Source organism: Mobula birostris, chromosome 13 (assembly GCF_030028105.1).
Source record: "Mobula birostris isolate sMobBir1 chromosome 13, sMobBir1.hap1, whole genome shotgun sequence".
In the NCBI taxonomy this organism is placed as follows: domain Eukaryota; kingdom Metazoa; phylum Chordata; class Chondrichthyes; order Myliobatiformes; family Myliobatidae; genus Mobula; species Mobula birostris.
In genome coordinates, this window is record NC_092382.1 from 10168575 (window position 1) to 10186429 (window position 17855).

At 55.2% G+C, this 17855-nt stretch overlaps 1 protein-coding gene across 1 annotated transcript in view; it reads left to right on the forward strand.

Annotated features, from left to right (window-relative positions):
* The window catches only part of LOC140208361 (NACHT, LRR and PYD domains-containing protein 12-like), a 55995-nt gene extending 39391 nt beyond the window's left edge, over nucleotides 1-16604 (forward strand). Inside the window, 6 exon segments of the mRNA XM_072276964.1 lie at nucleotides 13302-15039; nucleotides 15559-15645; nucleotides 15801-15971; nucleotides 16127-16294; nucleotides 16441-16483; nucleotides 16485-16604. Coding sequence (XP_072133065.1) covers nucleotides 13302-15039; nucleotides 15559-15645; nucleotides 15801-15971; nucleotides 16127-16294; nucleotides 16441-16483; nucleotides 16485-16514 — 2237 coding nt within the window. The 3' untranslated portion in view covers nucleotides 16515-16604.
* Nucleotides 16605-17855: the final 1251 nt, after the last annotated feature.

Here is a 17855-nt window from a genome sequence, read left to right on the forward strand (position 1 = left end):
GTCCTGACACATTATGAGACGGCACACACGCCTGACAGGGTTCAGAAACACTGTGGGACCCCACTCACCCCAGAGGGGTCCTGACACACTGTGAGACGCCACACACCCCAAAAGGGTCCTGACACACTGTGAGACCGCACACACCCGACAGGGTTCAGAAACGCTGTGAGACCCCACACACCCCAGAAGGGACATGACGCACTGTCAGACGCCACATAACCCTGACAGGGTCCTGACACACTGTGAGACCACACACACCCCTGACAGGGTTCAGAAACGCTGTGAGACCCCACACACCCCAGAAGGGACATGACGCACTGTCAGACGCCACACACCCCTGACAGGGACATGACGCACTGTGAGACGCCACATAACCCTGACAGGGTCCTGACACACATTGTGATCCCACACACATCAGTGTCCAGACAACCAGTGAGACCCCACACACCCCGGCACAGCTCCTGACACACTGTGAGACCCCTCCCACCCCTGACAGGCTCCTGAAAACTGTGAGACCCCACACAACCCTGACACAGTCCTGACACACTGTGAGACCCCACACACCCCTGGCACGGTCCTGACACACTGTGAGACCCCACGCACCCTTGACAGGGCCCTGACACATTGTCAGACCCCAGACACCTCTGACGGGGACCTGACACACTGTGAGACCCTACACACCCCTGACAGGGCCCTGACACACTGTGAGACTCCACGCACCCCTGGCACGGTCCTGACACACTGTGAGACCCCACGCACCCTTGACAGGGCCCTGACACATTGTCAGACCCCAGACACCTCTGACGGGGACCTGACACACTGTGAGACCCTACACACCCCTGACAGGGTCCGGACACACTGTGAGACCCCACACACTCCTGTAATGGTCCTGACAAACTGTGAGACCCCACATACCCCGGACAGGGTCCTATAGAAAATAGACAAGAGACATTAGATGCAGGAGTAGGCCATTCGACCCTTCGAGCCTGAACCGCCATTCACTGTGATCATCCACAATCAGAATCCAGTTCCTGCCTTATCCACGTAACCTTTAATTCCACTATCTTTAAGAGCTCTATCCATCTCTTTCTAAAAAGCATCCAGAGACTTTGCCTCCACAGCCTTCTGGGGCAGAGCATTCCATATATCCACCACTCTCTGGGTGAAAAAGTTTTTCCTCAACTCCGTTCTAAATGGCCTACCCCTAATTCTTAAACTGTGGCCTCTGGTTCTGGACTCACCCATCAGCAGGAACATGTTTCCTGCCTCCAGCATGTTCAATCCCTTAATAATCTTATATGTTTCAATAAGATCCCCTCTCAGGCTTCTAAATTCCAGAGTATACAGGCCCAGTCGCTCCAATCTTTCGACATATGACAGTCCCGCCATCCCGGGAATTAACCTTGTGAACCTACGCTGCACTCCCTCAATAGCAAGAATGTCCTTCCTCAAATTTGGAGACCAAAACTGCACACAGTACTCCAGGTGTGGTCTCACCAGGGCCCTGTACAGCTGCAGAAGGACTTCTTTGCTCTAATACTCAATTCCCCTTGTTATGAAGGCCAGCATGCCATTAGCTTTCTTCACTGCCTGCTGTACTTGCATGCTTACTTTCACACTGATGACACTCTGTGAGACCCCACACACCCCTTACAGGACCCTGATACACTGTGAGACCCCACACACCCCTGACAGGGACCTGACACAGTGTGAGACCCCACACACCCCTGACAGGGTCCTGACATACTGTGAGACCCCACACACCCCTGACAGGACCCTGACACACTGTGAGACCCTACACACCCCTGACAGGGACCTGACACACTGTGAGACCCCACACACCCCTGACATAGTCCTGACATACTGTGAGACCCCACACACCCCTCACAGGTTCCTGACACACTGTGAGACCCCACACACCCGACAGGGACCTGACACACTGTGAGACACCACACACCCCTGGCAGCGACCTGACGCACTATGAAACGCTACACACCCCTGACAGGGTCCAGACACACATTGCGATCCCACATACATCTGAGAGGGTTCTGACACACTGTGAGACCCCACAGGCCCCAGAAGGGTCCTGACACACTGTGAGACCACACACTCCCCTGACAGGGTTCAGAAACGCTGTGAGACCCCACACACCCCAGAAGGGTCCTGACACACTGTGAAACCCCACACACCCCTGACAGGGACATGACGCACTGTGAGACGCCACAAACCCCTGACAGGGTCCTGACACACATTGCGATCCCACACCCATCTGTGTCCAGACAACCAGTGAGACCCCACACACACCTGGCAGGGTCCAGGCACACTGTGAGACCCCACACAACCCAGGCAGGGTCCTGACACAGTGTGAGACCCCACAAACCCCTGCCCGGCTCCTGACACACTGTGAGACCCCACACAACCCTGACACAGTCCTGACATACTGTGAGACCCCACACACCCCTGACACAGTCCTGACACACTGTGAGACCCCACACACCCCTGACACGGTCCTGACACACTGTGAGACCCCACACAACCCTGACACGGTCCTGACACACTGTGAGACCCCACACAACCCTGACACGGTCCTGATACACTGTGAGACCACACACACCCCTGACAGCGACCTGACACACTGTGAGACGCCACAGACAACTGACAGGGTCCTGACACGCTGTGAGACGCCACACACCCCTGACAAAGCCCTGATACATTGTCAGACGCCACACACCTCTGACGGGGACCTGACACACAGCGAGACCCTACACACCCCTGACAGGGACCTGACACAGTGTGAGACCCCACACACCCCTGACAGCGACCTGACACACTGTGAGACGCCACAGACAACTGACAGGGTCCTGACACGCTGTGAGACGCCACACACCCCTGACAGGTTCCTGACACAGTGTGAGACCCAAACAAACCCTTGACAGGTACCTGACACACTGTGAGACCCCACACACCCCTGACAGGGTCCTGACACACTGTGAGACCCCACAAACCACTGACAGGGTCCTGACACACTGTGAGACCACACACACCCCTGACAGCGACCTGACACACTGTGAGACGCCACAGACAACTGACAGGGTCCTGACACGCTGTGAGACGCCACGCACCCCTGACAAAGCCCTGACACATTGTCAGACGCCACACACCTCTGACGGGGACCTGACACACAGCGAGACCCTACACACCCCTGACAGGGACCTGACACAGTGTGAGACCCCACACACCCCTGACAGGGACCTGACACAGTGTGAGACCCCACACACCCCTGACAGGGACCTGACACAGTGTGAGAACCCACACACCCCTGACAGGGACCTGACACAGTGTGAGACCCAAACAAACCCTTAACAGGTACCTGACACACTGTGAGACCCCATACACCCCTGACAGGGTCCTGACACACATTGCGATCCCACACACCTGTAACAGGACAATGACACACTGTGAGACCCCACACACCCCTAACAGGACACTGACGCACTGTGATACCCCACACACCCCTAACAGGACCCTGACACACTGTGAGACCCCACACACCCCTAACAGGACCCTGACACACTGTGAGACCCCACACACCCCTAACAGGACCCTGACACACTGTGAGACCCCACACACCCGTAACAGGACCCTGACACACTGTGAGACGCCACACACCCCTAACAGGACCCTGACACAGTGTGAGACCCAAACAAACCCTTGACAGGTACCTGACACAGTGTGAGACGCTGCACAGCCCTGACAGGGTCGGGACACGCTGTGAGACCGTACACACCCTGGATAGGGTCCTGACACACTGTGAGACCCGAGACACCCCAAAAGGGTCCTGACACACTGTGAGACCCCACACACCCCTGACAGGTTTATGACACAATGTGAGACTCCACACACACCAGGCAGGGTCCTGACACACTGCAAGACCCCACACACTCTGGATAGGTTCCTGACACACTGTGAGACCCCAAACAACCCAGGCAGGGTTCTGACACACTGTGAGACCCCACAGGCCCCTAACAGGGACCTGTCACACTGTGAGACCCCACAAACCACTGACAGGGTCCTGACACACTGTGAGACCACACACACCCCTGATAGGATCGTGACACACCACACGACACCACACACACATGAAAGGGTCCTGACAAACTGTGAGACCCCACACACCCCTGGAACGGTCCTGACACACTGTGAGACCCCACACACCCCTGACAGGGCCCTGACACACTGTGAGACCCCACACACCTCTGACGGGGACCTGACACACTGTGAGACCCTACACACCCGTGACAGGGTGCTGACACACAGCGAGACCCTACACACCCCTGACAGGATCCGGACACACTGTGGGATCCGGCACACTCCTGACATGGTCCTGACACACTGTGAGACCCCACACCCCCCAAAAGGGTCCTGACCCATTGTGAGATGGCACACACGCCTGACAGAGTTCAGAAACACTGTGGGACCCCACTCACCCCTGAGGGGTCCTGACACACTGTGAGAGCCCACACACCCCTGACAGCGACCTGACCCACGGTGGACGCCACACACACCTGACAGGGTCCTGACACACACTGCAATCCCACACAACCCTGGCAGGCTCCTGACACACTGTGAGACCCCACACACCCTGGATAGGGTCCTGACAGACTGTGAGATCCGACACACCCCTGAAAGGTTCCTAACACACTGAGAGACCCCACAGGCGCCAAAAGGGTCCTGACACACTGTGAGACCACACACACACCTGACAGGGTTCAGAAACACTGCAAGACCCCACACACCCCAGAAGGGTCCTGACACACTGTGAGACCCCACACACACCTGACAGGGACATGACGCACTGTGAAACGCGACACACCCCCTGACAGGGTCCTGACATACATTGCGATCCCACACACATCTGTGTCCAGACACACTGTGAGACCCCACACACACCTGCCCGGCTCCTGACACACTGTGAGATCCCACACACACCTGACAGCGTCTTGACACACTGTGAGACCCCACACAACCCTGACACAGTCCTGATACACTGTGAGACCCAACACACCCCTGGCACGGTCCTGACACACTGTGAGACCCCACACAACCCTGACACAGTCCTGATACACTGTGAGACCCCACACACCCCTGACAAGGTCCTGTCACACTGTGAGACACCACAAACCACTGACAGGGTCCTGACACACTGTGAGACCACACACACCCCTGATAGGATCGTGACACACCACACGACACCACACACATATGAAAGGGTCCTGACAAACTGTGAGACCCCACACACCCCTGGAACGGCCCTGACACACTGTGAGACTGCACACACCCCTGACAGGGCCCTGACACACTGTGAGACCCCACACACCTCTGACGGTGACCTGACACACAGCGAGACCCTACACACCCCTGACAGGGTCCTGACACACTGTGAGACCACACACACCCCCGATAGGATCGTGACACACCACACGACACCACACACATATGAAAGGGTCCTGACAAACTGTGAGACCCCACACACCCCTGGAACGGCCCTGACACACTGTGAGACTGCACACACCCCTGACAGGGCCCTGACACACTGTGAGACCCCACACACCTCTGACGGTGACCTGACACACAGCGAGACCCTACACACCCCTGACAGGGTCCTGACACACTGTGAGACCACACACACCCCCGATAGGATCGTGACACACCACACGACACCACACACACATGAAAGGGTCCTGACACTCTGTGAGACCCCACACACCCCTGGCACGGTCCTGACACACTGTAAGACTGCACACACCCCTGACAGCGTCCTGACACACTGTGAGACCTCAAACAACCCTGACAGCGTCCTGACACACGGTGAGACCACACACACACCTGACGGCGACCTGACACACTGTGAGACACTACACACAACTGACAGGGTCCTGACACACATTGAGATCCCACACACACACTTAGGAGGATCCTGACACACTGTGAGACCGCCCCCCCCCACCCCCGACAGGGTCCTCACACACTGTGAGACCCCACACACTATTGACACGGTCCTGACACACTGTGGACCCCGCAGACACCTGACAGGGACCTGACACACTGTGAGACCCCACACACCCCTGGCAGGGTCCAGACACAGTGTGAGACCCCACACACTATTGACACGGTCCTGACACACTGTGGACCCCGCAGACACCTGACAGGGACCTGACGCACTGTGAGACTCCACACACACCAGACAGGGTCCTGACAACTGTGAGACCCCACACACCCTAGATAGTGTCCTGACAGATTGTGAGAATAGACACACCCCTGAGAGGGTTCTGACACACTGTGAGACGCCACACACCCCAAAAGGGTCCTGACACACTGTGAGACCGCACACACCCGACAGGGTTCAGAAACGCTGTGAGACCCCACACACCCCAGAAGGGACATGACGCACTGTCAGACGCCACATAACCCTGACAGGGTCCTGACACACTGTGAGACCACACACACCCCTGACAGGGTTCAGAAACGCTGTGAGACCCCACACACCCCAGAAGGGACATGACGCACTGTCAGACGCCACACACCCCTGACAGGGACATGACGCACTGTGAGACCCCACACACCCCTTACAGGACCCTGATACACTGTGAGACCCCACACACCCCTGACAGGGACCTGACACAGTGTGAGACCCCACACACCCCTGACAGGACCCTGACACACTGTGAGACCCTACACACCCCTGACAGGACCCTGACACACTGTGAGACCCCACACACCCCTAAGAGGACCCTGACACACTGTGAGACCCCACACACCCCTGACATAGTCCTGACATACTGTGAGACCCCACACACCCCTAAGAGGACCCTGACACACGGTGAGACCCCACACACCCCTGACAGGTTCCTGACACACTGTGAGACCCCACACACCCGACAGGGACCTGACACACTGTGAGACCCCACACACCACTGACAGGGGCCTGACACCCTGCGAGACCCCACACACCCCTGACAGGACCCTGACACACTGTGAGACCCCACACACCCCTGACAGGGACCTGACACACTGTGAGACCCCACACACCCCTGACAAATTCCTGACACACTGTGAGACCCGACACACACCTGAGAGGTTCCCGAAAAACTCTCAGAACCCTCTCACAAGACCCTGACAGGGTCTTGACACACTGCGAGACCCCACGAACCACGCACAGTATCCAGACACACAGTGAAACCCCACACAACCCTGCCAGGGGCCTGACACCCTGTGAGACCCCACACACTCCTGGCAGGGACCTGGCAAACTGTGAGACACCACACACCCCTGACAAATTCCTGACACACTGCGAGACCCCACACACCCCTGACAGCAACCTGACACATTGTGAGATACCACACACACGTGAGAGGGTCCTGACACAGATTGAGATCCCACACACACGTGAGAGGGTCCTGACACACTGTGAGACCCCACACACCCCTGACAGGGTCCTGACAAACTGTGATACCTCACACACACCCGAGAGGGTGATGACGCACTGTGAGACTCCAGCACGCCTAACAGGATCCTAACACACTGGGAGACCCCACACACCCCCAACAAGATCCTGACACACTGTGAGTCCCCACACACTCCCGACAGGGTTTGACACACTGTGAGACCTCAAACAACCCTGTCAGGGTCCTGACACACTGTCAGACCACACACACCCCTGACAGCGAGCTGACACACTGTGAGACGCCACACACAACTGATAGGGACCTGACACACATTGAGATCCCACGCACACCTGAGAGGCTCCTGACACACTGTGAGACACCCCCTGACAGTGTCCAGACACACTCTGAGACCCCACGCACACCTGGCAGGGTCCAGACAAACTGTGAGACCCCACACAACCCAGGCAGGGTCCTGATGCACTGTGAGACCCCACACACCCCTGACAGCGACCTGACATACTGTGAGACCCCACGCACCCCTAAGAGGGTCCTGACACACGGTGAGACCCCACACACCCCAAAAGGATCCTGACGCATTGTGAGATTCCTCCCACCCCCGGAAAAGGGTCCTGACACACTGTGAGACCCCCAAACAAGTCACAGGGTCCTGACACACTGTGAAACACCACAAACCCGTGACAGCGTCCAGACAGACGGTGAGACCCCACACACCCCTGACAGTGCCCTGACGCACGGTGAGACACTGACACACTGTGGGTCCTGACACACTGTGATACCTCAAACAACCCTGAGAGGGTTCTGACACACTGTGAGACACCACACCCCCCGACATGGTTCTGACACACTGTGAGACCACACACACCCCTGACAGGGTCCTGACACACTGTGAGACCCCACACACACCTGACAGGATCCTGACACACTGTGCGACCACACACACCCCTGACAGGGTCCTGACACACTGTGATACCTCAAACAACCCTGAGAGGGTTCTGACACACTGTGACACACCACACCCCCCGACAGGGTTCTGACACACTGTGAGACCACACACACCCCTGACAGGATCCTGACACACTGTGAGACCCCACACACACCTGACAGGGTGCTGACACACTGTGAGACCCCACACACATCTGAGAGGGTTCTGGCACACTGTGAGACCCCCAAACAAGTCACAGGGTCCTGACACACTGTGAGACCACACACACCCCTGACAGGGTCCTGACACACTGTGAGACCACACACACCCCTGACAGGGTGCTGACACACTGTGAGAACCCACACACCCCTGACAGTGTCCTGACGCACTGTGAGACCCCAGACACTATTGACACAGTCCAGACACACTGTGAGACCACACACACCCCTGACAGGGTCCTGACACACTGTGAGACCACACACACACCTGACAGGGTCCTGACACACTGTGAGACCCTAGACACTATTGACACAGTCCAGACACACTGTGAGACCCCACACACACCTGACAGGGTCCTGACACACTGTGAGACCCCAGACACCCCTGGCACTGTCCAGTCAAACTGTAAAACCCCACACCCCCATGACAGCGTCCTGTCACACTGTGAGACCGCACACATCCCTGGCAGGCTCAGGAAACGCTGTGAGATGCCACACACGCCTGAGAGGGCCCTGACACACTGTGAGACCTCACACAACCCGACAGGGTCCTGACACAGTGTGAGACCCCACACACTCTGACAGGGTCCAGACACACTGTGAGACCACACACACCCCTGACAGGGACCTGCCACACTGTGAGACCTCAGACACTATTGACACAGTCCAGACACACTGTGAGACCCCACACACACCTGACAGGGTGCTGACACACAGTGCGATCCCACACACATCTGAGAGGGTTCTGGCACACTGTGAGACCCCACAAACCACTCAGAGTGTTCTGACACACTGTGAAACACCACACAACCTTGCCAGGGTCCTGACACACTGTGCGACCCCACACACCCCTGACAGGGTCCTGACACACTGTGCGACCCCACACACCCCTGACAAGATCCTGACACACTGTGAGACCTCACACAACCCGACAGGGTCCTGACACACTGTGAGACCCCACACACTCTGACAGGGTCCTGACACACAGTGAGACCCCATACGCCCCTGACAGGGACCTGACACATTGTGAGACGCCACACACCCCTAACAACGTCCTGACACACATTGATATCCCACACACTGTTCACACGGTCCTGACACTCTGTGAGACCCCACACACACCTGAAAAGGTCCTGACACACTGTGACACCCCACACACCACTGACAGGGACCTGACACACTGTAAGACCACACACACAACTGACAGACAGGGTCCTGACACACTGTGAGACCCCACACACCCCTAACAGGGTCCTAACACTCTGTGAGACCCCACACACTATTGACACGTTCCTGACACACTGTGAGACCACACACACCCCTGACAGGGACCTGACGCACTGTGAGATTCCACACTCACCTGACAGGGTCCTGACAGACTGTGAGACCACACACACCCTGGATAGCGTCCTGACAGACTGTGAGATGCCACACACCCCTGACAGGGTCCTGACACACATTGCGATCCCACACACATCTGAGAGGGTTCTGACACAGTATGAGACCCCACAAACCACTCACAGTGTCCTGACACACTGTGAAACCCCACATAACCCTGACAGGGTCCTGGCACACTGTCAGTCCTAACACACCCCCCAGAGGATGATGACACACTGTGAGACCCCAGACACCCCTAACAAGATCCTGATGCACTGTGAGACGCCACACGCATGACAGGGTCCGGACACACATTGAGATCCCACACACATCTGAGACAGTCATGATACACTGTGAGACCGCCCCACCCTCCCCGACAGTGTCCAGACAAACTGTGAGACCTCACACACCCCTGGCAGGGTCCAGACACACTGTGAGACCTCACACAACCTAGGTAGGGTCCTGACACACTGTAAGACCCCACACACCCCTGAGAGGGTCCTGACACACGGTGAGATCCCACACACCCCTGACAGGGTTCAGAAGCACTGTGAGACCCCACACACCCGAAAAGGGTCCCGACACACTGTGAGACCCCCAAACAAATCACTGGGTCCTGACACACTGTGAGACCCCCAAACAAATCACTGGGTCCTGACACACAGTGAAACCCCACAAACCCGTGACAGCGTCCTGACAGACTGTGAGAACCCACACACAACTGACAGACAGTGTCCTGTCACACTGTGAGACCCCACACACTCCTGACAGGGACCTGACACACTGTGAGACCCCACACAACCCTGACATGGTCCTGACACACTGTGAGACCCCACACACCCCTGAGAGGGTCCTGACACACTGTAAGACCTCACAGGCCCCAAAGGGGACCTGACACACTGTGAGACCGCACACACCCCTGACAGTATCCTGCGCACGGTGAGACCACACACACCTCTGACAGCGACCTGACACACTGTGAGACGCCACACACAACTGACAGGGTCCTGAAACACACTGAGATCCCACACACATCTGAGAGGGTCCTGACACACTGTGAGACCCCCCCTGACAGTGTTCAGACACACTGTGAGACCCCACACACCCCTGTCAATGTCCTGACACACTGTTGGACCCCACACACCTCTGCCAGGGTCCTGACGCACTGTGAGACCCCACACACCCCTAACAGGGTCCTGACACACTGTGAGACCCCACACACCCCTGACAGGGTCCTGACACACTGTGAGACCCCACACACCCCTGACAGGATCCTGACACACTGTGAGACCCCACACACCCCTAACAGGGTCCTGACACACTGTGAGACCCCACACACCCCTAACAGGGTCCTGACACACTGTGAGACCCCACACACCCCTGACAGGGTCCTGACACACTGTGAGACCCCACACACCCCTGACAGGATCCTGACACACTGTGAGACCCCACACACCCCTAACAGGGTCCTGACACACTGTGAGACCCCACACACCCCTGACAGCGACCTGACACACTATGGATGCCACACACCTGACAGGGTCCTGACACACTGTGAGACCCCACACACCCCTGACAGGGTCCTGACACACTGTGAGACTCCACACACCCCTGACAGGGTCCTGACACACTGTGAGACTCCACACACCCCTGACAGCGACCTGACACACTATGGATGCCACACACCTGACAGGGTCCTGACACACATTGCGATGCCACACAACCCTGGCAGGGTCCTAGCACACTGTGAGACTTGACACACCCCTGACGGGGACCTGATGCACTGTGAGACCCCACACACACCTGAAAGGGCTCCTGACGCACTGTGAGACCCGACACACCCCAAAATGGTCCTGACACACTGTGAGATCCAACACACCCCTGACAGTGACCTGACGCACTCTGAGACGCCACACAGCCCTGACAGGGTCCTGACACACATTGCGATCCCATACACACCTGAGAGGTTTCTGACTCACTGTTAGATCCCCCACAACAGCATCCTGACACACTGTGAGACCCCCCACAACCACCACAAGATCCTGACACACTGCGAAACCGCACAAACCACTCACAGTGCCTTGACACACAGTGAAACCCCACACACCCCTGACAGGGACCTGACACACTGTGAGACGCCACAAACCCCTGACAGGGTCCTGACACACATTGCGATCCCACACCCATCTGTGTCCAGACAACCAGTGAGACCCCACACACCCCAGAGGGGTCCTGACACACTGTGAGACCACACACCCCTGACAAGGGCCTGACACACTGCGAGACCCCACACAACCCTGGCAGGGTCCTGACACACTCTGAGACCCCCCACCCCCGGAAAAGGGTCCTGACACACTGTGGAACCCCACAAACCAGTAACAGGGTCCTGACACACTGCAAAACCCCAGAAACCCGTGACAGCGTCCTGACAGACTGTGAGACCCCACACACCCCTGACAGGGTCCTGACACACTGTGAGACCGCACACACCCCTGACAGGGTCCTGACACACTGTGAGACCGCACACACCCCTGACAGTGTCCCGACGCATGGTGAAACACTGACACAGTGTGGGTCCTGACACACTATGATCCCTCAAACAACCCTGAGAGGGTCCTGACACACTGTGAGACCCCACACACCCCTGACAGGCTCTTGATACACTGTGCAACCCCACACACCCCTAACAGTGTCCTGACACACTGTAAGACCCCACACACCCCTGACAGGCTCTTGATACACTGTGCAACCCCACACACCCCTAACAGTGTCCTGACACACTGTAAGACCCCACACACCCCTGAGAGGGACCTGACACACTGTGAGACCCCACACACCCCTGACAGGCTCTTGATACACTGTGCAACCCCACACACCCCTAACAGTGTCCTGACACACTGTAAGACCCCACACACCCCTGACAGGCTCTTGATACACTGTGCAACCCCACACACCCCTAACAGTGTCCTGACACACTGTAAGACCCCACACACCCCTGAGAGGGACCTGACACACTGTGAGACCCCACACACCCCTGAGAGGGACCTGACACACTGTGAGACCCCACACACCCCTGACAGGCTCTTGATACACTGTGCAACCCCACACACCCCTAACAGTGTCCTGACACACTGTAAGACCCCACACACCCCTGAGAGGGACCTGACACACTGTGAGACCCCACAGGCCCCAAAAGGTTCCTGACACACTGTGAGACCCCAATTAATGCAATAGCTTTGAGCTAACTCTTGTGTATTTAAATACTGAGTTCTGAGTTGAGGCATGTAACAGTTTGTTCACTGTCTGTTCCCATGGAAGATGTTCAACAGAAACACAAGGAGACTCTGCGGGCACAAACTGAAACACTGAGAGTGAACACGATCCTGATGAGGGAGAAGGTGAAGGTTTTCCAGCTGGTTGATCGATACGCTGAGCTCACGGTCATTTCTACTGTTCGAGATCGGAGACTGGTGGAACATGAGCTGCTGGCAAGAGGCAGAGACCACGAGGAGTGGAGAGAGAAACATCTCCGCAGAGAGCTGGAAAAAATCCGCACTGATCAGCTGTTCCAGAGCAGCTTTTCCCGGAGTAATTCTAAATCTGGGCGTTCGGCAGCAGTGGCCGGAGTCCCGGGAATCGGGAAAACAACAATGGTACAAAAGATTGTTTATGACTGGGTCACAGGGAAAATATACCAACAATTCCAGTTTGTCTTCAGTTTCAAATTCCGGGATTTAAACTCTATTAACTGCAGAATAAACCTAAAGGAACTCATTCTGGATCAGTATCCTTACTTTGGGAATTTACTGAGAGAGGTCTGGAAGAACCCAGAGGGATTGCTGTTTATATTCGATGGTTTGGATGAATTCAAACACAGAATCGATTTTGCTGACAGTCTGAGAGATACAGAACCCAAGCACCAGTGCCCAGATCCCGAGTGGTGGTGTGAAGTGTCTGACATTGTGTACAGTTTAATCCAGGGCAAGCTGCTCCCAGGGTGTTCAGTGCTGGTGACCACACGTCCCACTGCGTTACATTTATTGGAAAAGGCGGAGATCGGTGTCCGGGCTGAAATCCTGGGATTTGTTGGTGAGGAACGGAAGGAATATTTCATCAGGCATTTTGAAGATCAGACAGTGGCAGCAGCTGTTTTCAAACATATGAAGGAGAACGAGATCCTGTACACCATGAGCTACAACCCCTCCTACTGCTGGATCCTCGCTCTGGCACTGGGCCCCTTCTTCACACAAAGAGTCAGGGACCCACAGCGAGTTCCCAAGACCATCACCCAACTGTATTCCTACTATATTTACAACATCCTGAAAAACCACGGCCGTGAGATTGAGAACCCCCGTGATGTGTTACTCAGGGTTGGTCAGATGGCCTTCAGAGGAGTGTCCGAGAAGAAGATTGTGTTTACAGATGGAGATTTGATCAAATACAATCTGCAGCCTTCCCAGTTCCTGTCCGGGTTCCTGATGGAGCTTTTGGAGAGAGAGGATTCTGCCCGGAGCGTGGTGTACACATTCCCACACCTCACCATCCAAGAGTTTGTAGCTGCAGTCGTACAATTCCTGAATCCACATCCCGGGGATATTCTGAGATTCCTCACTGAAGCCCACAGCACGACAGACGGTCGATTTGAGGTATTTCTCCGTTTTGTTGCTGGTCTCTCCAACCCAATGACAGCTCGGGGCCTGGAGGAGATTCTGGGCCCATTTCCTCATCAAACAACCTGCCGTGTGATTGACTGGGTGAAGGAGGAGGTTAAACGTCAGAGTAGAAACACGAGGAGTGAAACTTGTAAAAGGAGCCTCCTGAACACATTGCACTACCTGTTTGAGTCTCAGAATCGTGGACTGGCTCAGGCCGCACTGGGATCAGTGGAAACACTTTCATTCAGTGGAATGACACTGACCCCGATTGACTGCATGGTCCTGTCTCATGTCATCGGACTCTGTGATACAATAAAACACCTCGACCTGGCTGTCTGCCATATTCAGTGTGAAGGAATCCAGCGGCTGGGACCCGGGCTGCACAAGTGCCGGGAGTTGGGGTAACTTGATTTATCTCTCACTCTGAACTATGAAACTCTTCCATTGTGTTGTTTCAGTGTAAAGGGATTTGGGTAAAACTGTAGTAAATATGATTGTGAAGAATTGTAACAAATGCCATCACCCTTTGTCCTGTGGGATCTCTCTTCCCCATCCCCGTTCCTCCTTTTTCTTCTACCATCTCCCATCGATATTTCCCCATTCACACATCTACCTCACTGTGGGACTTTCTCCCACCTTCATCCCTGCCCCTCCCGACCCTCTCACATCAGTAAAACTTTTCTGACCATCGGGGAATGAGACAGAATATGTGGAGTTTACAGGGTCACACCGACAGACTAAATTACTGACATTCGGTGAATACCCTGGAGCTGGACAGTGAGGGACATTGACAGTGATGGGAACTCCGATCAGTGATTTACTGAAGGGTTTAATGTTTCCTGAAATATCCGAGACAGAGAAATTCCCTCAGACCCACAGTTTGAATCGCTTTGTTCATCAATTTGTCTGTTTGTGTTTAGACTGAGTGATAATAAACTGGGAGATTCAGGAGTGAAACTGCTGTCTGCGGCTCTGAGGAACCCGGAGTGTAAAATACAGAAACTGGAGTAAGTATCAGACTGTGGGAGATTGTGTTTACAGTCACTGGGTGTCTGACACTGAACATTAATGTGATCAGTAATTGTGTTACTGATAAACACTGGGGATTTGTACCGTCTCCTGTCTCTCTGTGTCCTTCACCCTCACTCTCTCTCATCTCCAGGCTGTGGAGTGTCGGTCTCACAGATTCTGGTGCCGAGGATCTCGTCTCCGCTCTCAGTACAAACACATCACTGACGGGGCTGGACCTGAGTCGTAATAAACTGGGAGATTCAGGAGTGAAACTGGTGTCTGCGGCTCTGAGGAACCCGGAGTGTAAAATACAGAAACTGAGGTAAGTACCAGACTGTGGGAGATTGTGTTTACAGTCACTGGGTGTCTGACACTGAACATTAATGTGATCAGTAATTGTGTTACTGATAAACACTGGGGATTTGTACCGTCTCCTGTCTCTCTGTGTCCTTCACCCTCACTCTCTCTCATCTCCAGGCTGTTCAATGTCGGTCTCACAGATTCTGGTGTCGAGGATCTTGTCTCCGCTCTCAGTTCAAACCCATCACTGATAGAGCTGGACCTGGTCTCAAACTCACTGACAGACCGATCTGTCCCCGCTCTCCGCCGCCTCATACTGACCCACCCGAGTCTGGAGTGGATCCAGTGAGTGTTTGTGTTAATGTTCAATGTGATAAAATATCAGCGGATCCGCGGGTTTTCTGGTGATATTTGTCTGTGAGTGTTGTCCCCTGTTACTGACACTGTTGTGTAATCTGTTTATTTCATCTTTATTCTCCCATCTGTTTCAGGCTGGGGTACAATCTGTTCAGTGAGACCGGGAGGAAGGAACTGAGATCTCTGCAGGAACCCAGACCCGGACTGACAGTGACCGTGTGTACATCTGAATGTGTGAACATCCCCGCCCGCGGGATGCCGACATTTTGGCCGATTCCCCGCCCTCCCCTTTAACCCCCCGCCCCCCACTTCCCCTTACCTTTAATGGCCACGCGCCAGGTTTAATTCCCAACCGTTTTTAACGGAACTAGCTTCAGGCTCGCGCTGTGCGTCGCTCGCTGGTCTCCCGTGGTGACGTATTTTCGCCTCCTGTCCAGCGGCGCTGCTTCTGCCGGATGTGCGGGTTCGGGACCCCGGGGAATGACACAGACAGGAAGAGCCCGGGGGCCGGGGCTCAGTCTGGGACACCGGTGTCCCGGGGTGGGACTATCCCGGGAGTACGTAATGCTGGCTGGCCTGCTGCGTTCACGGGCAACTTTTACGTTTCATGCCGGGGAATTACACAGACAGGAAGGACCCGATGATGGCGGGTTTTCTTCTGAGACACCGGCGTGGATAACTTCACTCACATCAACTCTGAACTGATTCCACAACCTACGGACTCACTTTCAAATAATTTACAACTCGTGTCAGTATTATTTAATATTTTATTTGCACAAATTTCCCTTCCTTTGCACGTTGCTTGTTGGTTAGTCTTCGTTTTTGTATAGTTTTTCATAAATTCTGCTATATTGATTTATTGTCCTGTAAATGACTGCAATAAAATGAATCTCGGGGTAGTATATGGTGACAAATAAGAACTTTGATAATAAACAACACGCATCAAAGTTGCTGGCGAACGCAGCAGGCCAGGCAGCATCTCTAGGAAGAGGTACAGTCGAGACCCTTCGTCAGGACTAACTGAGGGAAGAGTGAGTAAGAGATTTGAAAGTTGGAGGGGGAGGGGGAGATCCAAAATGATAGGAGAAGACAGGAGGGGGAGGGATGGAGCCAAGAGCTGGACAGGTGATTGGCAAAAGGGCATGAGAGGATCATGGGACAGGAGGCCTAGGGAGAAGGAAAAGGGGGAGGAGGGGGAACCCAGAGGATGGGCAAGGGGACAAAAAAGGGAAATAATAAATAAAGTCCCATCACACACTCGTGGGGTCAGACACAGCATGAAACTCCCTCTACACCATCCCATCACACACTCCCGGGGTCAAACACAGAGTGAATCTCCCACCACACCGTCCCATCACACACTCCCGGGGTCAGACATAGAGTGAATCTCCCTCCACACCGTCCCATCACACACTCCCGGGGTCAGACACAGCGTGAATCTCCCACCACACCGTCCCATCACACACTCCCGGGGTCAGACACAGCGTGAAGCTCCCTCCACACCGTCCCATCACACACTCCCGGGGTCAGACACAGCGTGAATCTCCCA